This window comes from Delphinapterus leucas, chromosome 7, assembly GCF_059928025.1.
Source record: "Delphinapterus leucas isolate spDelLeu-1000000601 "Yukka" chromosome 7, BTC_Dleu_Yukka2, whole genome shotgun sequence".
Taxonomy (NCBI): Eukaryota; Metazoa; Chordata; class Mammalia; order Artiodactyla; family Monodontidae; genus Delphinapterus; species Delphinapterus leucas.
In genome coordinates, this window is record NC_143135.1 from 49,551,628 (window position 1) to 49,571,872 (window position 20,245).

General features: G+C 46.8%; 2 protein-coding genes and 1 long non-coding RNA gene across 4 annotated transcripts in view; 1 reads left to right on the top strand and 2 right to left on the bottom strand.

Moving 5' to 3' along the window:
* Positions 1–2,105: 2,105 nt before the first annotated feature.
* On the bottom strand, positions 2,106–5,086 carry LOC149748729 (short transient receptor potential channel 2-like). Its single transcript, XM_089915865.1, has 2 exons — positions 5,079–5,086; positions 2,106–4,785 (listed from the first exon to the last, which is right to left on the bottom strand). The coding sequence occupies exons 1-2, from the start codon at positions 5,084–5,086 to the stop codon at positions 3,846–3,848; spliced, it is 948 nt and encodes a 315-aa protein (XP_089771991.1). The 3' UTR covers positions 2,106–3,845.
* Positions 5,087–5,619: 533 nt separating this feature from the next.
* Positions 5,620–7,650, bottom strand: LOC149748730 (uncharacterized). The gene is made up of 2 exons (XR_016393828.1): positions 7,101–7,650; positions 5,620–6,517 (listed from the first exon to the last, which is right to left on the bottom strand). It is a non-coding gene; the product is annotated as an uncharacterized LOC149748730 (long non-coding RNA).
* A 118-nt stretch (positions 7,651–7,768) lies between these two features.
* Positions 7,769–20,245, top strand: part of RNF121 (ring finger protein 121) — an 84,665-nt gene continuing 72,188 nt past the window's right edge. The window contains exons 1-2 of one of the 2 annotated variants that reach the window (XM_089915256.1): positions 7,785–7,855; positions 12,100–12,183. In XM_089915256.1, the coding sequence (XP_089771382.1) occupies positions 7,793–7,855; positions 12,100–12,183 (147 nt within the window). In that variant the 5' untranslated portion in view covers positions 7,785–7,792. Of the gene's footprint in view, positions 7,856–12,099; positions 12,184–20,245 lie in introns of both variants that reach the window. The other variant, XM_022565807.3, reaches the window with a different exon arrangement.

Sequence of the window (20,245 nt, forward strand, 5' to 3'; positions counted from 1 at the left end):
TCTATTTTTTCCTTCACAACCGTATGACGTGGGTATCGTTATTCCCATTTTTTAGCTAAGGAACTGAGGATCACAGAGATAAAGTAACTTTCCCTGGGGGGTCCCACAGGCTCTTCAATCACAACCATGTTAAAAAGAAATTCATCACTTTTGATCCCAAACTTGTTCCTTCTCCTCTTCCTCCTGTTTCCCCATCTTAGAAAACGTCCCGGCCACCCAGACCAGGAAGCTTAAAGGCATCTCTACATCCTCTCTCTCATACACTCTGACAGTCTCCCTAACTCCCGCCCCTCCCCCAATCCATCCTTTACACCACTAGGAGAGAGAGCTTTCTAAAACACAAAACTAATAGGATCTCTCACCTCATTACTGTCTTCCAGTGGCTCCCATCATTGCATAAGGCTCTGTGGGACCCGGGCCCCTGCTTACTTCCTACCACTCGCCATTTGCACTTATGCTTTAGCTACACAGAGTTCCTCTCAGTCTCTAATAGTTTGCATTCTCCCTCCCTGGGCCGTTGATGGACATGCTGTTCCTGCTTCCTGGAGCATTGCTCACCCTATTCCTCACTTGATTGACAGGTACCTGGCTTGCTCTTTATTATATCCCCAGCACCAGGCACGATGCCTGGTTCACAGTAGGGTCTCAAGGAAATATTTGTTGGGTGAAGGAATAGACATATCTGGGTCCACAAGGGCTCCCAAAGAATCTGTAGGTTGGGGCAGAGTCTCTTTAGGAGATTATAGGGCTGTATATACGACTCAGGCTTCGGAGGCAGAGAGACCTCAGTTTCAATCCTGACTCTGCTATTTACTGTGGACAAAAGAGCATTCTGTTCCTTGTGTCTCCACCGTAAAATCCAGGTGCAATGCCTATCTTCCAGGACCACCTCAAATTACCTGATGGGAACATCCCCAAAGTGCCTGGCCCAGGGCCTGGCATAAAGCAAGTGCTCAATAAATGACAGTTATCATTACTTCTATTTTTAGTACCCGGGACTTGGGCACCAGCCAGTGGCCAAGGCAGAGGAAGGGCGTGGTGAGGACGATGAGGAAGGCGACCAAAGAGCTTCCAGATACTGGTGCTCCCACGCCAGCCAGCCAGGCTCCCATGCCAGATGGAGGACAGGACCTGCTGGCAGATGGGGGGTGCTGCAAACTAAGCAGAGATGGGAGTGAGGAGAGGGGGTGGCCACCAGCCAGGGAGGAGGAAGGGGAGCTAGTTGGGTGCACTGACTTCCCTGCCATAGAGGTTGAACCATGTTTTTTTTCTTCCCAGGCCAGCCAGCTCAGAAGAGAGGCAACCCACTTGCCATGTGACCTTGGGCAGACCCCACCCCTCTTCGGGACTTGGTTTCCTAGTCTATGAAGAAGTTGAATTCAAAGATTTTCCTGGACTCTCCAGATCCTGCATTCCTGAATCTAAGTCAGGCAGTGGTGGGTGCAACTGGGTACCCAGTCCCAGAACCCGCAGGATTCCTTGTCTTCTTAGAGATGTGAGGCACCAGCCTTCATGGTCTTGAGGAGGGAGGAGCAGGGAAAGTGGGCTCTGGTGTCTTAGGGAGCCATTGTGAAGGAAGGTTTTTGGCTAAGCTCCTGGTGGGCTAGGATATGTAGGGTAGGTGAGAGGGAGCAGTGAGGGGGGGGTAGGCTAGAAGGAGAGCATGTCTTAGGCTTAGGGGGCAGGCGTCTAGTGCAATGGGGAACCATGGAATCACTTGACCCTTAAGCCCTGAGAGATGTAGTCTAATCTTGCTGAATAGAGTGAGATACTGAAGTCTAACAACAGAAAAAGACCACACCAAACCTACTCAGCAGGCCAGAGGCTGAGCTGAGGGTAAGACCCAGAAGTCTGTTCTGAAGGTGGGGTCTGGGTGGGTAATGGGACTTCCAAGGGCTGGGGAGAGGTTAGGGACTTAGACTGAAGGTAAGAAGGGCAGGTGGGAGACCCACAGGATCAAGGGCCTAGATAGAAGGGTGCTCAGAATGAAGATCTAAGAGGGGTCCTGAGGGCAGTGAAAGGACTTGCTTAGTGTTGGAGCAGGGACTACGTAGAGGTGGCAGGGCAAGGGGTCAGGGCAGGGCGGGGGAGGAGGGGGTGGGTAGGGCCCAGCTGACCCACTTCTGATTGTAGGTGATGGCCAGTCGCAGCCTCGCCAGGTTGGGGATGCTTTCCTCAAAGGCCTGGTCCAGACCCTCGGCCTCGGGCTCAGTCTTGCTGTCCTCGCCCAAGTCATCGAGCACCGCAGTGACCTTGCTCTGGTTCTGGCACATGCCCAGCAGTTCAAAGCCGTAGTCCTGGCTCAGCGACTCCAGGGCAATGTACTCAGGCTGTAGGGAGGAAGTCCGTGTGCGCCTGCCACCCTGGGGGCTCAGCCCCATTAGGTCAGCCCCCACCCTCCCAAAAGTGGGTCTGGGCCACTCTGTTCTGCCCTCGGCCGTCACTTCCCCACAGCTGGTGTCACCCTGAGTCCTCTATTCCTTTCTTCCCTTCCACCCCACCTATCCTCTTGGCTATAACGAGGCACTTCTTGGGTCAACCTTGCTTCTCTGTCGCTGCATCTACCTCATTGCTGAGTCATTTCAACTCAGACCCCTCCGTCACCTTTGTCCACCCCTTGTACTTCCTCCTCCCTATTCCTGTCCCACTTCTGCTGCTATTCTTCATGCCTTCTTGGGTTAATTGAATTACTTTGTTGAGCACCTACCTTACATGAGAGCCCGTGCTGGCAGTTTTAGGAGCTGCAGACACGAGTGGGCAGTTCTTGTTTCCACTTTACCCATCCTAGCCTCAGTTTTACTTGGGGCCCTAACACCAGAGAGAATCCAGGCTAGGACTTTAGGAGGCTAGGTCTGAGGCCCAGCATGGTCCCTCAGGTGGTGTCACGCTGGGTAAGGTATTTCCCCTATCCAAGCCTCAGCCCCCTTGCCTGGAAAGTGGGGATGATCATTCCTGCTGCCTCCTTCTGTGGGCTGCTACGAGGATGAGGGATGGTCCTTTGGAAAGGGCTGCTCTTCCCTGCTACCTGTGAAGTGGAGGCTCTTCATTCCCTGATCCTTCTACAACTCTGGAGAAGCAGCATGCTCTTCCCTGAGCTCGTCTGGCACAGGTCACATCCTGCCCTAGGACTCTGTTAATATCCTTGTTTGTTTCCCCACCTAATGGTAATCTTGACCATGGGAACCAAGTCTGCCTGGCACAGAGGGGATGTCAGTGGATGAGTGATGGATGGAACTGGACTGGTGAATTCAAAGCCGCTGACCAGCCCCTGCCTCCAGGCCTCCCTGGCTCCCCTTCACGCATTCTGTCTGCACAGGGTTCCTGCACTCATCCCATGTCTACTGTTACTAGCCGAGAGTCTTTGCTTGGACGGAATCCCTACCTCAAATATCCTCCCTACTCCTCTTCACTTGTGTTAAACCACCTCGTTGTGTAGCCAGGATTAATCCCACTTCTTCCAAGGAGTCTGCCCTGTACACAACATCTGTAGCTTCCTGACCGCTTTTCTGCTCCTTAGAAGCCCTCTGGTACCATCCACAGAGACCCTGAATGAAGCTGAGCATCCTGGGAGTCTTGTCCGCCTCTCTCTGCCCTCTCTCTCCCTGCTGCGATCACAAGCATGAGGCCCCAACACACAATGCTCTAGGTGGGGCCACACAGTAGGTATTCAGAAAGGACAGGTTCTACTGAATGTCATCTCTAAGTCTGTCCAGCTGCCTTCCTATCTATGTTCTCTCTCCTCCCTCAGACTGACCCAGGAGACACCTAGGATAGGGTCTGTCCCACCCCCATGAGACTAGGTTCCCCTAGAGTGACAGCTGTCTGCAATTAGAATGAGATCCCCCTCAGGATGGAATTCTGCAGCTCCCCACCAGAATGGAGGTTTCCTGAGAACATCTTTCTGTTGTTTCCCTCTTCCCAGAACACCCACCACAGGCCCGACCACGCCCCGGTGGAGGACAGATACGGGACACCAAGGGCAGGGGAAGGGAGCAGAAACCAACCTTAAACTCAGGCTCCTTGTGGGCAAGGCGCCTGAGCTCGCAGCTGAGCTGGAAGGCAGCCAGCATGGCGTCCTCACTGGCCAGTGAGAGGTGGGCGCAGCTGGCAATGCCATGACAGGTGTTGATGCGGGACAGGGAGAACTGGAGCAGATCACAGCAGCATGTGTTGCTGCACTCGAGGCAGGCACAGGAGACAGGGTGGGGCCGGGCGATGCTGTGGCCCTGGTCCATGAGCAGCTGGGCGATCTCATACAGGTCCTTCTGGCAGGCCAGGGTGAGGGAGGTGACACCAGGGGCAAAGCGGGGGCCATCGACTGATGAGTCAAAGAAGGCCAGTGAGAAAGACCTGGTGTCCACCTTGCGGCCCTTCTCCCATTCCAGCCAGGCCAGCAGGCGACGCACCACTGCCGGCTGGTTTGTGTCCACAGCCACCAGCAGGGCCTCGTGGATCTGCCGGAAGTCGAACTTGACACTGGCCAACAGCACATCACTGATGGCCTCGTGGCCCAGGCGGATGGCCAGATTGAGCGCCTCCCTCCAGGAGTGGTCCTCAGCCTCCTCCACATTCTGCAGGGGCCCGCCTGGCCCGCCGTCTGTGGTCTCAACCGCAACTCCAGCAGCTGCTACACCAGGTCCAATGGCACCCAGCAGCGGAGGCGGGAACTTCAGCTTTCTGTTCACGATCTCGGTCCACTTAGGCTGAGGTTGGATGAAGGAGTAGGGAGGGTGGGACCCCGAGTCTCCAACCTCCTTTGCTTTGGGGCCTCCCTCACCCTTCCACCTTCAAGCCCTTAACCCTCTATACCCAGGCAACATTATAGTCTTCCTATCCCAAACACACAATAACACAAATTTCCATTTTTGTTTTAGGTAACACTTATGTAGTGCTTAAGTACAGGTAGTTTTCAAAACCCTTCATGAGTAAGTAACTCATTCAATTCTTAAATATCCCTGTAAGGTGGGAGCTATCATTCCCTCTTTAACAGGAGAAGAAGCTGACATACAGACATGCCAAACCACTTAACGAGGTGGGCAGCCAGGCAGTCTGGCTGAGGAGGTGGTATTGCTAGTTACTTTTCCATGCTACTTCTCAACTCCGATAGAAATTATTACTAGTAGCTTTGGGATTTCTGGAATCTCTACTTCTTCAAAAGCCCCCAAATGTGGGATATGAGAATGTAGGTAAGTAAATACTTTCCCTCTTTTAAGGAAAATAACAATGCTACCACTTTTATCTGTTTTACTCTGAAATTAAATTCTACATTAGGGGCTTCCCTGGTGGCGCAGTGGTTGAGAGTCCACCTGCCGACGCAGGGGACATGGGTTCGTGCCCCGGTCCAGGAGGATCCTACATGCCGCGGAGCAGCTGGGCCCGTGTGCCACAACTACTGAGCCTGCGCTCTAGAGCCCGCGAGCCACAACTACCAAGCCCATGTGCCACAATTACTGAAGCCCACGCGCCTAGAGCCCGTGCTCCGCAACGAGAAGCCACCGCAGTGAGAAGCCTGCGCACAGCAACGAAGAGTAGCCCCCGCTCGCTGCAACTAGAGAAAGCCCACGCAGCAACGAAGACCCAATGCAGCCAAAAATAAGTAAAATAAATTAAAAAAAAAAGAAAAGAAAAAAGTAGTTTATTAAGTCAACATAATTCTAATCAGAATTCCAGCAGAAGTTGCTGGCAATCACCACAAAGTCATCAACAAACAAAGGGCCACAAATTGCTAAGACAATTCCAAAAAGATGGATCAAAGAGGTGGAGAACAACTCTGAAAAGAATTACAAAGTCACAGTATTTCAACATATGGTCTATAGAAACAAGCAAATAGATTCCAGAAACAGACTCATATAAATGGGAATTTACAACCTGTTAAGTTGATTGTAAGATAGAGCACGATTTTGCCAGAAAAAGATGAAGTAATAAATGGTGTTCAGAAAACTGGTTCACACCTAGAGGGATGGGATAGGGAGGGTGGGAGGGAGGCTGAAGAGGGAGGGGATATGGGAATATATGTATACATATAGCTGATTCACTTTGTTATACAGCAGAAACTAATACAACATTGTAAAGCAATTATACACCAATAAAGATGTAAAAAAAAAAAGAAAGAAAGAAAACCGGTTCACAATGTGAAGAAAAGTAAAAGCAGATCCCTACCTCATAACATATTTTTAAAATTTTACTCAAATGGATCAAAGATGGAAATATGAAAAATAAGGTAACACAAGGTTAAAATACAAACGACTGACTGAAAGATATTTGTAACACATATAAACTTGGATAGTATGCAGAAGTACTTTTATTTTATTTTATTTTTGTAAAGAGGATTCGGGGACTTCCCTGGTGGCACGGTGGTTAAGAATCTGCGTTCCAATGCAGGGGACACGGGTTCCATCCCTGGTCAGGGAACTAGATCCCACACGCATGCTGCAACTAAGAGTTCACATGCCACAACTAAGGAGCCCGTGAGCTGCAAACAAGGAGCCTGCCTGCTGCAACTAAGACCCAGAGCAACCTAAGAAAATAAAAAAAAAATTTAAATTAAAAAAATTAAAATAAAGAGGATTCAATAAAATAATTTATGTAAATACAAAGGACAGTGCCTGACACTTAGTAAGCTCTAATAAATATCTGTGACTAACCTTACCTTATAGATAATATTATTAGGAATGCTTTGATAATATGGAATTAGCTGAGTTGAACTGGGGAAAGGAGTTGTGAGAATGTTCCCTGAAGCTCAAAAGTTGACAGTCCTGGGTAGGAGGCAGGGGGTTGGAAATGAGTTAGGAAGCTATAAGTCGGGGTGCAGCATAGTGAATAAGGTGTACAGGACGAGGGTAAAGGTAGGAGCTGGGGACGCAAAGTGTGGGCATAGCAAAGAGTACGGAGCTGTGTGAAGTGGATCCTGAGGCGTGAGAGCCTAAGAAGCAGTTGGGGGCCGTGCAAGTCCCGCAAGGCTCTTCAGCTCTCAGCTTCGGAAGCCTAAGCCGCTACTTCCACGGCTCCTCGGAATGCGCTGTTCTGTCCACTTCCTTGATGGTCACCCTTCCTACCTTTCGTCCATTCCCCTCCCCATAGACAACCCCAACGACCCTCACCCGGGATAATGGGCCTCGAAGAGCCACCTCTGCCTCAGATCCTGGGCCACAAACCCATTCTCCTGCCAATTCTGCTCTCTGACCTCCGCCTTCTGACCCGAAGCGCCACTCTCCCGCTTCCCGAAGTCCGTGAATTCGTTCTGGGGCCTCAAGAAGCCGCTGTTTCCGGAAAATGACTCCCACCTAGGTAAGAAGGCATGTGCTATTGCCAGGAAAATACATTCGGTGGTTTATGTATATTTCACTCGTTACAAATCTCCTCTAGAGAGAGCGGAATTTAAACTTCCGGGTCAGCTTCCATGCATTCTAGGAAATGTAGTCCTTAGTCTCCACGCTTCACTCCTGTTGCCCAGAGTGAGGGAGCGTCGCGAAAGTAGACGGTTTAGGGACCCTTCTCTTTGGCTCTCCAAAGGGGGAAATTGGTGAAATATTTGCACTGAAAATAATACAAGGCCGATTTCTCATTTTCCAAGAACTCTCCCCCGCGGAAGGTTAGAAGTGTACGGGATCCGTCCCTCCTTGACTTTTAAGTGGGTAGCAGGTAGATGGTCTCTTAGTTCGCCTCAGGTCTCCGCCTGTCTTGGTGTCCCGCCCCCTCTGCCGGAGCCCGCACCGCCGATTGGCTAGGAGCACTTGAGCGGCGGAAGCAGCTGGCTCGCGCGGGGCCTGCGGGGAGGGGGAGAGTTGTGAAAATGGCGGCGGTGGTGGAGGTGGAGGTTGGAGCAGGTGCTGCCGGGGAACGGGAGTTGGATGAGGTAAGAAGAGTTGAGAGTCGAGGAGAGGAGAGACCCAACCTGAAACTGAAGGGAGGGGAGGGGAGGTATCGGAAGTGGGGGTCCTGGGAGAGATGGAATCCTGAGAGGGAAGGAGCCAACAGGGGACGGGTGCGGGGAGGGGGAAATCTGAGGTACCCTGGACTCCAGGACTCAGGGACTCGGAGGCGGTCGTGGGGCAGAAGACTTGCAGTAACCTCAAGGGTGGAGATGGAGGACAGGAAGAGAAGCCAGAGGAGTTGGGGTGTTAAGATTTGGGATTATTAGGTGGGGGTCCTGGGAGGATTAGAGGGCCGCCAGGTAGCTTGAGTTGGAGGGGCGTGGGCTCCTGCAAGGGAAAGCCGGGTTTTACTGAGGAAAGAGACTCTGTCTGGGTTTTCAGTGGGGCTGGGGACGCGGACCGCGGAAGAGTGCTTATCTACTAGTATTAGAGCTTCGGGTTATGTTTACGTAAGAGCTCTTTACATTCTAGAACTTTGTACATAATGTGGGCTCAGTAAAGTTTTTGTCATCGAATGATAGAACGAATGGATGCATGGACAACTGTATATCGGAATTCACTCATTCACTCACTTAACAAACAACAAGTATCCCCTTTGTGTCGAGTCCTGGGCTAAGTGCTAGGGACCTTCCCATTGAAGAGCTCACAGTATGGTGGTGGGAGACGCATAAGAAGACTAGTCATTGCATCGGAGGTATAATGGTGGGACTGAGAAGAGGGGACCAATTCATTTTGGGCTAGGGAAGGCTTCCCAGAGGAGATGAGTCTTAACAGATAAGTGATTCTCCCTCTCTCTCTCTCTCTCTCTCTGTCTTTTTCTCTTTCTCTCTCTCTCTCTCTCTCTCTCTCCCCCCCCTCCCCTCTCCTCCCACCCGCCTCCCTTCTTCCCTCCTTCTAGACTTAGAAGTTCTTTGAGAGTGAGCTCTTGAGGGTATATGTCCCCTTTACCTACATAACAGGCATTTAACAACTGGTGTATTCAATTACCAGTGGTCCTTGAAGGAAATCACTAGGAGGAAGGAGACATTGAGTTTGAAAGAATGAAGGGACAGCGCTGAGAAGCAGAGAGAGGTGAGAAAGGAAAGGGAAAAGATTCTGAGGCCAGAGGTACATTCATGGCTAGGGGTGCTTGTGGTTTTGCCCATGACAGCATATGGACAGCAGGGAGAAATAGGAGAAAGGGGATTGATTGTTGGGGATGGAACCAGTGGGATCTCTGAGGGATCAGAATCTTAGAGGCCCTGGCTGTGTGTTGGGGGTGAGGATTGGGGATGAGGCCCAGAGAAAGAGAGTAGAAGTCGACTTGAGAAGCAAAAACTGTTGTTTGGTGGTGGGATGACTTGGAGGTTTTGGTTTACCTGTTTGGGAACGTTAAGGTGGAGGGGAGGAGACTGAGAAACTGGCAGGTGGTCAGAGCAGGGAGAGATTTTTAAAGAAGCATTTTAGACCCATATCTTTCAGTCACTAAAGACCAGGGATGTTTGGATGCCACTTGGTTGGTGAGGTGTGGTAGTCGTGGAAATGACTTCCAAGACCCCTTTCAGCTTTAAGTTTCTGTGATTATGGTTGGTTGTAGTTCAATGAGATATATTTGAAAGTGCCTTGAAAAAGTAAGTACTGTATTTAAGTTATTATACATGGTTTGTTAGTCATGGGCTCTCCTTTGGGCGGGGCAGATTTCAGTTACATATATCAGGGTTCATTGAGATAAAGAGCAAAAGTTTTGGCAAAGGAGAAAAGAACTTAAAGTTTTGATGTTAAATATTTTTGATTTTTGCTTCTTAGCTTTTCTTCCCTTATTGTTTTAAGAACTTAAGAGCTTCTAGTATCATAATTATACTTCCAGAGAGTCATGTCTAGAGGTCAACTTTATATGTAACCACTAGCATTTATCCCAGAAACTTCTGTTCCTTGTTTCATTTACTGAGAAATAATATAATCTGTTGTCTGAAAATTCTGTGTGGATGGTTCTATCCTTTTCCTTGTGTGTTTAAAAAAGTAACTCTGAGAAGCAGGAACAGACATCCCTTCAAGCTCAAAAAAAAGGAGGGGTGGGCAGGGGTATGGTCTGGCAGACCTTAGTTTGTGAGTTTCTTTCGATACTTCTATCTCCCCAGCTGTTTCTTAGTAGCCTTAACTAGTGAAAGAGAAGGTGAAATCCATCCTTTAATTTGTAATTATGGGGGTCTACTGTGTTTTATGCACTGGGAATCCAAAGATGAGTAAGACAGGATCTTTACCAATTTATAGTGTAGAGAAGAGACATGCAAATGGCCCACTGCAATACTAGATAATTGCTGTAATGGAAGTGTGTAACAGATTCAGTGGGGCACAAGAGACAAGCACTCAAGTCTGCTGGGGGATTCAGTGAAATCTTTATGATGGAGATGGGTTTGAGCTGAAAAATTAAAGGTTAGGTTTATAAAGAAGCACATGGCATCAGAGTTGCTCTCCTGTAGTACCTTCTGCTTGGTAGAGAGACTATTGTGGAGCTCAGATTATAAAAGAGTAATGGATAGCCTAGCTAAGATGCAGTAGGGTACTCCTTGCCACTTCTTTGGAAAGATTGCATGCTCTGATTTGTTCTCTAGGATATCGGGCCTGTGTTTTCCAATATCAGATGCCGTTAGCATGATAAGTAGTCTGGAATAGCAGCCATCAGTTTATTTATGTTCCTTTTGTCCGTTTCATTATTACTTTTTATAGTATTTAGTTAAGGTAATTAAGGCTTTGCTCACTGCTTCTGTTTTTGAGAGGAAAAGAGCTACCAATAGAAAAGCCTGCTGTTTATTGAGCCCTTACCATAAACCAGCCCCTGTTTAAAGCCTACATTATCTCATTACTAACAGCAGCCCTGTGAATTAGTTGGTGTTTACCGCATTTTATAAATGACACTGAGGCAAGAGAGGTTAAGTAGCATTCCTAGGATTCCACAGTTTGTGAGGGGAAGTGCAGATTCCATCCCAGGTCTGCCTGTGCTATACTGAACTAAGTTTTACACCGCCATACTATACTGAACGCCTCGGTTCCATTTCTCATGCCAGACTCATCTTACCAAAATAAACTATTTCTTAATATACAAAAGTCCCATCTCCGGGCTTCCCTGATGGCGCAGTGGTTGAGAGTCCGCCTGCCGACGCAGGGGACACGGGTTCGTGCCCGGTCCGGGAGGATCCCACATGCCGCGGAGCGGCTGGACCCGTGAGCCGTGGCCGCTGAGCCTGCGCGTCTGGAGCCTCTGCTCCGCAACGGGAGAGGCCACAACAGTGAGAGGCCCGCGTACCGCAAGAAAAAAAAAAAGTCCCATCTCCAAAATGTGAAGCAGCCTTTCATTCCTGAGAGATTCAAAGCGGGGGTTAACTAAAGGAATATTGGTTTTTCTATACGGGTCGTTTAATTTACCTATAATTTGATTCTGCTGAACCCCTGGTCACGGGGAGTGATGAGCCCAGTGGCAATTAGGGAGATGAGAGATGGGTCTAGCCAGCTCAGGCTAGGGCTAGGTATTAAACGCTGTGATGACTGGCTAAGTTCTTCAACTTGCTAAACCACAGGGTGCTTGAGAATGTTAGGGAGGATAAAGCATGGGTACCAGCTTGGAGGCCCAGAAGCAGACCTATTCCTGGAGCCAGTGAGTTCCTTCTTGAAGGGGGAACTGGCTAACCATGAGAAGAATTGGAGGCATCATCTTGGCACAGAGAGCTGGTTTGGGACCTAGGGTGATAAAGCACTTCTACATCCAATCAGGGCCAGCCTGCCTGCCTGGCTAGTGCCTGTGAATTCCGGATGTGTCTACTCCCAGTAATTGTTCATCTGCCAAAATGATGTGATATCATGCAGAGTAGTGAGTAGTTTGCAGCTCAAGTTCAAAGCAGGTATCTCACCCTACAGCTAACTTGAGTTATTATTGCCTTTAGTGTGTAATTTGCCTCTTCTGGGCCTTGTTTTATTCTTGTTAAAAGAGGAGATTGGACTAGATTGGTTGTTTTTAAACCTTTAGTCATGAAACCCTTTATTCAAAAAAAAAAATCTCACTTTGAAGCCTTGTGGTCCTTGAAGGGACTCAGAACCCCTTGAGTATCTCAAGCCACACTTTGAAAATCAGGGAGCTTTCTCTTACTGCCAACTGATTGGGTGACCCTACTTTATGTTCCTTCAGCCCCCCTGTACTTCCTCTAACCCAGCTCTACCAAGCATTATTTTAACTGTCTGTCTTCCCCACTAGACTCTTAGCTACATGAGAGCGGAGTCCAAGTCTGTCTTGCTCATCGTTGCAGTCCCTTCACTCAGTATGGTGCCTGGCATAAAGGTGATTATTATTTTTGAGTAGTGGTAATAAGCTCCTCTCCTTAGTAGTATGTGCTTTTTTATTGAATGTTTACAGCATCCCTATGAGATTTGAACTATTGGACTAAGTCATGACTAAAGCTCTAACATACTGTGTACCATGTTTCTGATTACCGCCAGGTCTTTGTTTTTGCTGTCCTGTCTGCCTAGAGTACCTTTCCTTTCCCCCGTGTCTTTCCAAATCCCACCTGTACTTTAAGGTTCTAGCCCAGGGCTCTCTTGCTTTGTAGAACTATTCTGATTTACAATGATATCTTCTTTCCTTGTGTTTCATAGTTTTCTCTGTGTTCATTTATCAATTCATCAAACTTTTTGGAAGCACCTTCTGTATGCCAGGTACTGTGCTATGCTTGATCATACCAAGATGGGTAATGTGTGATAACTGCCTTCAAGGAGTTCACAGACTAGCCTGGGTGGAGAGAGAGTGATAAATAAGTACAAAAATGTGTCACAGGTGCTGTGTCAGTGGAATATGTGTAGTGGGTACATCAAGGAGGAAGTAGCAGTCTGTTATATTTTCTCTTCTCAGGGAGGCTGTAGAAGTTCCCATCCCTTGCTTCTTCAAAGTAGTAATCTTGGACTGTTTTGTTTTTCCTCCTGTGGGTCTCTCCCTGTAGACATTTGATAAATGTTCCTTGTTTCCAGGGATTTTTTTTCTCTAGGAATTCTTGATTAAAGCCAAGATCTTATTGAGGGATTGATGCATGTGTGACTGAAGTTTAATCTTGGACATCTGACCATATATCTGTGGATTTTTCTTTTTTAAAGACGTGTAAAATGAGTAGTAGCATAATGTAGTGGGGAAAAAAACTAGAGTAGTAAACAATAGACCTAGATTCTAGACTAGAAATAGCAGATTTTGTTTTATCGCAGAGACAGCCAAATGATAACAGCTGCTTAGAAGGTTGTGTTGAGAAGGATTCTGAGGCCAGGGCTCAGCAGGAGAGTGCTAAAGGTGAAATGATATAGAGTACTTACTCTGTGCCAGGTCCTGGTGCCAAGTATTTTATATGCATTATCTAATTTCATACCACAACCTTACAAGGTAGGTATTATGATGGTTATGTCCATTCTTCAGGTATGGAAACTGAGGCATAGAGAGTTTAAGTAATTTGCCCACTGTCACACAGCTAGGTAAGTGACAGAGGTAGGGTTCAAATCCAGGATGACTCCTACATCTGTGCTTTTAACCACTCTGGGCAGTGTGAGTACTGTATGCTTCCCATACTGTCTTATGTTAGACATTTCTACTATATAAGTGTAGGACTTCATTTACAGAGGTGATTTGACTGGGGTAACGCTATTTGTCAGTCTCTCCCATGAGACTGAGTTCTCCTTGAAAGCCCTATCCATCCTTATATCCCTGGTGCCTGGCATAGAGTATGATTCAATAAATGTTTGAAGATGCCAACTCATGAAAGATTCCATACCTTAATTCTTTTTTTTTTTTTTTTTTTCCTGCGGTTCTTGGGCCTCTCACTGTTGTGGCCTCTCCCATTGTGGAGCACAGGCTCTGGATGCGCAGGCTCAGCAGCCATGGCTCACGGGCCCAGCCGCTCCGTGGCATGTGGGATCTTCCTGGACCGGGGCACAAACCCGTGTCCCCTGCATCGGCAGGCAGACTCTCAACCACTGCACCACCAGGGAAGCCCCATACCTTAATTCTTCATATGTGAAATGATAGGTTTGGACTAGATGACCTTCTAGAGGTTTCCCGCAGCTTTGAAAGTCTTGGATCCCAGGATTTTACTGTGCCTTATGTTTCCTACAATTTCTTTTGGGTACTCGGTGGATACTAGGGAATAACCAAATGAAGGTATAATTATTATTAATAATCTGTGCAAATAATCTTGGGATGAGAGAAGAAAAAAATGGTGATAGGGAAGTTATACACAAAAAGGCCTACATGTAACCTCCAATTCTGTAACCTTTGTCTTTTTGTGCAGTCAGAGTCTCATACTCTGGCAGACACCCTATTTGCAGACAGTCTTTCCTTCCCATTTGGTTTCCCATTATAAACCTCCCATCCCCAGCTCTTTTTTTTTGGCTGTGCCACACAGCATATGGGATCTTAGTTCCCTGGACCAGGGATTGAACCCACGTCCCCTGCATTGGAAGCGTGGAGTCTTAACTACCGGACCGCCAGAGGAGTCCCCCACTCTTACTTTTTGCAGTCATTTGCTTGGTTAACCCATTACTTAATAACTCATCTACTTCCAGAAGGAATTTAAGGTGTCCTCCGGCCAATAAAGGAGGGTAGGAGAGAGGAAGGAAAAATGAAGAGGAATGTTCTAACTTCTTGAGTGCAGGGACTATCTTTTTCATCTCTCTACATTCCTCAGTTCTTGGCGCATAGCAGACATTTGTTGAATAAATGAGAATGTTTGTAGATATGGATTCTACTCAGGTTTAAGGAAGTGTTGACTAAATTGCAAAGGTTAACTGATGTACTCTGTTCCAGCAATAACACAGTAGTGCCTGACAGTACTATTTGCTTATAAACTGCTTATGAAGCATTTTCGTTTTTAATTAGTGCCATATTCCTCCTTACCAGTGAGTCATAGGCACAGTATCTGAGGACCTGCTTTCCGCCCCAACAGCACTCTGTATAGACATCTATCAACACTTACTGTGTTGTTTTGTTTGTCTCCCCCATCGCTCAGTGAACTCCTTGAGGGGACAGAACCATACCATTTTTCATCTCTGTGTTCCCAGCACCTAATCTCTCTCAGTGGCTAGCACAGAGTAGATATTCAGATGCTTATTGAACTTGAATCCTTTTTTTAAAAATAAATTTATTTATTTTTTGGCTGCGTTGGGTCTTTGTTGCTGCACGTGGGCTTTCTCTAGTTGCGACGAGCGGGGGCTGCTCTTCGTTGCCGTGTGTGGGCTTCTCATTGCAGTGGCTTCTCTTGTTGCAGAGCACGAGCTCTAGGCACGCGGGCTTCAGTAGTTGCGGCACTCAGGCTCAGTAGTTGTGGCTTGTGGGCTCTAGAGCGCAGGCTCAGTACTTGTGGCGCACGGGCTTACTTGCTCCATGGCATGTGGGATCTTCCCGGACCAGGGATTGAACCTGTGTCCCCTGCCTTGGCAGGCGGATTCTTAACCAGTGCGCCACCAGGGAAGCCCTGAACTTGAATCTTAAATCTAGTCCATCCACCCATGTTGAACACTCCCAGCAAGTGATCACCTCGTCTGTGTTTAAATCCGTCTAATGATAGGGAGCTTATCATTCTGTGGTCAGCCTGTTCCCTCTTTGAATTCCCCTGTTGCAATATTCTTCATACTGGGCTAGAATTCTTATTTCTGTAGATTCACCTTTTTAGTCCTCCTTTTCCAGATCCTGCTTCTTTGCATCTTTGACCCATGGAGGCACATGCACTGACAGAGAACGCCTCTGAGGAGTTTAGTCTCAGTCCACCTGGGGCTATTTGTCCTAAAAGCTTACTCCGTGAAAGCCAACCCAGGATAAGCCATCCAGCATCATTCCTCTTCTCTATTTTATTTTTGTGTTTTCCCTTCTTGAAGTCATTTGTTATCTCTCTGCTCCTCAGAGGAAAATCTGTAGGTAAACATAAACTCATTAGTTCCCTCTAAAGTGCAGCTTTCCCAGGAGGATGCTGAGTTATGACCATGGGGCTTTTGGCCGTGAGCAACTAGGGAGAACCAGTGGGGAAAGGGGAAGCTGGAAGCAGAGAGCGTAGCCCTGCCAAGGTTTGTGTTCCCTCTGCCCTCCTTCCCCCTTCCCAGTAGGATATTCTCAATAACTGAATGTGTCTCTTATTAAGGAGGTCTCCAGTGGCATTTTATTTTCCATTGCCCATAGGATTGAACCTAACCTCTTCCTGAGCCTGTCATTTAGCGCCTTGCAGAAGCAGACTTTAATCCTTCTATTCTAATGGTAACAAATAATAGCTAACTTTTTTATTGCATACTGGTATAATGCCAGGCATTATACCAAGCATTTTACATACATTAACTCTTTTAATTATATTTTAATACTATTATTTTCTTCACCTTCCGGATCAGTGAAAACTGAGGCACTGCCAAGTAATTTATTCAAGGTTGGATAGCTTGTAAGTAGACTTGGGATTTGAACCTGGTGATGTGACTACATGATCTCTATTGCTGGTGTACTCTATAACATGGATTTACTGTTTTCAAAATTCACCATATATTTATTGAGCATTTAATTTTGCCAGATACTTTATTTGGTCTTGGGAATTCATAAATGGTTAAAGAGACTATCTGTGCTCCAAAAGAGTTTATGGTCTAGTGGGGAGAGGGACCCATCAAGTGATAATGACGATGTAGTGTGATGAGTAGAGCTATATACAGGTATCACAGGTGCATGGGAGGAGTGTGAAAGTGTATTTGGGAGAGTTAGGGGAGACTTCAGAGATGATATGTCATTGGGCTGATTCTTAAAGGAGGGGTAGAGTTTATCATATGGCTAGGAGGCCAGTTTACACCAAGCTAAAAGCACATATATGAAGGAGTGGAAGCATGATATCTTTAAGCATACTATTAAACATACTATTCTCCACTAATAAAACATTTAGTGATACCTGCTTGCTTTGTGCAAGCTACCGTGTTAGGTACTTAGGTTGAGAGGAAAGACGCTAATTCATGTTTCATACCTTCAAGGAGCTTATACAGTTCAGTTAGGAAAATAGTACATGTAGTCCAGTTGGAAAGGCTATAATTATAAAATAAGTTCTAAATACCTTATCAATTGAAAAAAAAAGTGCTATTTGGGAAGTAAATCTCATTGGAGGGGTTAGGGAAGACTTCGTGGAGAAGGAGCCACCCGATGATTTAAATTTCACTATAGAGAGCATCAGGAATAAAGGCCCCAAGTAAATGTGAGAAAGAAGGATGCGTTTGGGGAATCAGCAAGTAAGAGAGGACTAAGTACTAAATCTAGAAACATGGGTTGGAGCCAATATGAGGTTGACTTTATTTTATTTTTAATATTTATTTATTTATTTTATTTTTTTGGCTGCATTGGGTCTTAGTTGCAGCACGTGGGATCTTTCGTTGCGGCGCGTGGGATCTTTTGTTGGCGGTGTGTGGGCTCTTCACTTAATTGTGGTGCACGCACGGGATTCTCTCTAGTTGTGGTGCGTGGGCTCCAGAGCATGTGGGCTCTGTAGTTGCGGCACGTGGGCTCTCGAGTTATGCTGCACCCTGCAGCACGTGGGATCTTAGTTCCCTGACCAGGGATGGAACTGGCGTCCCCTGCATTACAAGACGGATTCTTAACCACTGGAACACCAGGGAAGTCCCGAGGTTGACTTTAAACACCAGGTTGAGGAGTTAAGATATATCCATTCATTCCTTCAGTCAGCAATTATTGAGTGCTTGAATATGCCAGATATGGTGCTGGGGACACAAACATGGAGACATGGCTCCTGCTTTCAGGGGGCTAATAGTCACATAGGGAAAGACGGACATGGAAACAAATGATGGTAGTATATTATAAGTATGTGTTATGTACTGTGGTGACAAAGGAGGGAGTGATTAACTCTGCTTGGGGGAATCATTAAAGACTTAACAGGGAAGATGCTTGAGATGGTTCTTGAGGAGTAAGTTTGAGTTCAGTAGGTTGTCAAAAGTCCGTGAGGTATGGAAGAGTGGTCCAGCAAAATGAAAAGATATGCAAAGGCTTGGAGGCATTAAACAGCCTGGAATATTCTGGGAACTGTAAGAATGCCTGCATTACTGGAGTATAGGTTAAATGTAGGGGGATAGCAGTGAGTGATAAGGTTGGCGAGGCCTTTCTAACAACATAATAAGAAGCTTGGGCTTATAACATGTTCAGATCTATGTCTCAGAATGATCAAGTCTGGTGGAAGTGTGGAAGTTATTTTTGGAGGGCTCAGCTTGGCGAAAGGAGAAGAAATTAGTTGGGAGTACTGCAGTCGTCTAAGAGATGGTGGGGGGCTTCCCTGGTGGCGCAGTGGTTGAGAGTCTGCCTGCCGACGCAGGGGACACGGGTTCGTGCCCCGATCCGGGAAGATCCCACATGCCGTGGAGCGGCTGGGCCTGTGAGCCATGGCCGCTGAGCCTGCGCGTCCGGAGCCCGTGCTCCGCAACGGGAGAGGCCACAACAGTGCGAGGCCCGCGTACTGCAAAAAAAAAAAAAAAAAAAAAAAGAGATGGTGGGGATCTGAGCAAGAGCAAAAGCAGTGAGGGTGGAGAAAAGTGAGTGGCTATAAAAATATTAAATAGCAGTGCTTCCACTTTTTTTTTCCCCTTTCCATTCCACTCCCTAATTCATTCACTCACACATTCATCAAGCATTTATTAAGTATGTAATCTGTATTGTTTATTCATTCTTCCCCTCTTCAAATACTTGTGACTTCAGGATGTCAGGAATATTCCTAGGTCCAGTAATTCAGCAGTGAACAGGACAGCCAAGGTCCTTGGTCTTGTGAAGTTTACTTTCTAATGGGGGAAACGCAAGTAATGAATAAGTAATAAGCAGGATAACTCCAAATGGTGATAGGTGCTCTGAGAAAAGTAGGGTGATAGGATAGAGAACGACTAGAGGAGAGGTGCTACTTTTAATACGGTGGTTTATGGAATGCCTCTGAGGAGGTGATATTTGAACTAAGACCTGAATGAAGAAGACTTAGCAATTTGAAGATTTGGAAGCGTAAGTGTGTCAAGTGGAGGGAGAAGCAAGTATAAATCGGTGGGAACGAGTTAGGCATGTCTTGGGACCAAAAAAGAAGGCCAATGGGACTGAATTATAGTGAGCAAGAGAAAAATAGTACCATATGAAGTCAAGGAGTTTATAGCAGAGTCAGATCTGTAAGGCCTTGTAGATACTGCTAAATTTGTTGAATTTTATTGAGAGTACAATGAAAATTTTGGATGGTGTTAAAAATAGGAGTGAGGTGAGCTGATTTGCATTTTTCAAAAAGATCTTTCTGGCTGCTTTGAGGAGAACGGATTGTAGGAAGGCTTTCGAGGAGGGCAGTTAAGAGACTATTGCAGTAGTCTGGGTGAGAAATGATAGTTTTGGAGTTTGGGGGCAGGGCGGGTAGGGTGGCAGAGATGGAGAAAAGTGGATGAAATTAGAATATGTTTTGAAGTAGAGCCTACAAGACTTGCTGATGGATTGGATATGGGACGTAAGGGAAAGAAATAATCAAGCTTGACTTTCAGGTTTTATGAATTTGTTTTGCTTTGACTTGAGTAGTTGGCAACACCATGGCTGATGTTATTGTGTACTGAAACAGGATGGACTGGGAGAAATTTTTGTTGGGCGGTGGGGAGGAAATGCAGAAAAATTTTGGCCATGTTAAGTTTGAGATGGCTACATAAACATCTAAGTGGTGTTGTTAATTAGGCAGTTGGAAATATGAGCTTAGAGTCAGGGGAGAGGTCCGGACATTGGTCTGGGTCTCTGAAGATGGCTTTTTATACTAGCTCTACCACACAGTCGTTACGTGATACAAGTCAGTACGACACTCTGAGTTGCAATGTTGTCGGCTTAAAGTAATAATAAAGTTATTTGTTATGCCAGCCTTATGTATATGGTGGGAAAATCCTTTTCATTCATTTATCCATTCATCAAGTATGCCCTGAGCATTTACAAAGGCACTGCCTTAGCTGTGAAGGATCACGAAGACACAGGCCCTACTCTCAGGCTGCTCAGAGTCCAGTGGAAGAGTTAGTGAAATAAGCAGATGTAATAACTGCTGTAATACAGAGAAGCACAGAGCTCTCTGGGAGCACAGAAAATGGTGGGAAAGGGATCCGGAGAGGCTCCCCAGAGAAGTGGCACTTTAGCTGATGTGGAAAATGACTAGAAATTAACCAGCCAAGGAGAGAGGCGGAGGGCCCTCTGAGCAGGAGGAGCAACATGTGCAAGGTGGGAGGTGAGAGGGAGAGAACAGCACTGACAGGTAACTGTATAAGGTATTATTGGAGCATCCAAGTAGGAGGTGGGGCATAATGAGGAAGTAGGAAGACTGGAAAGGGAGGCAGGTATGAGATCATGTAAGGCCTTA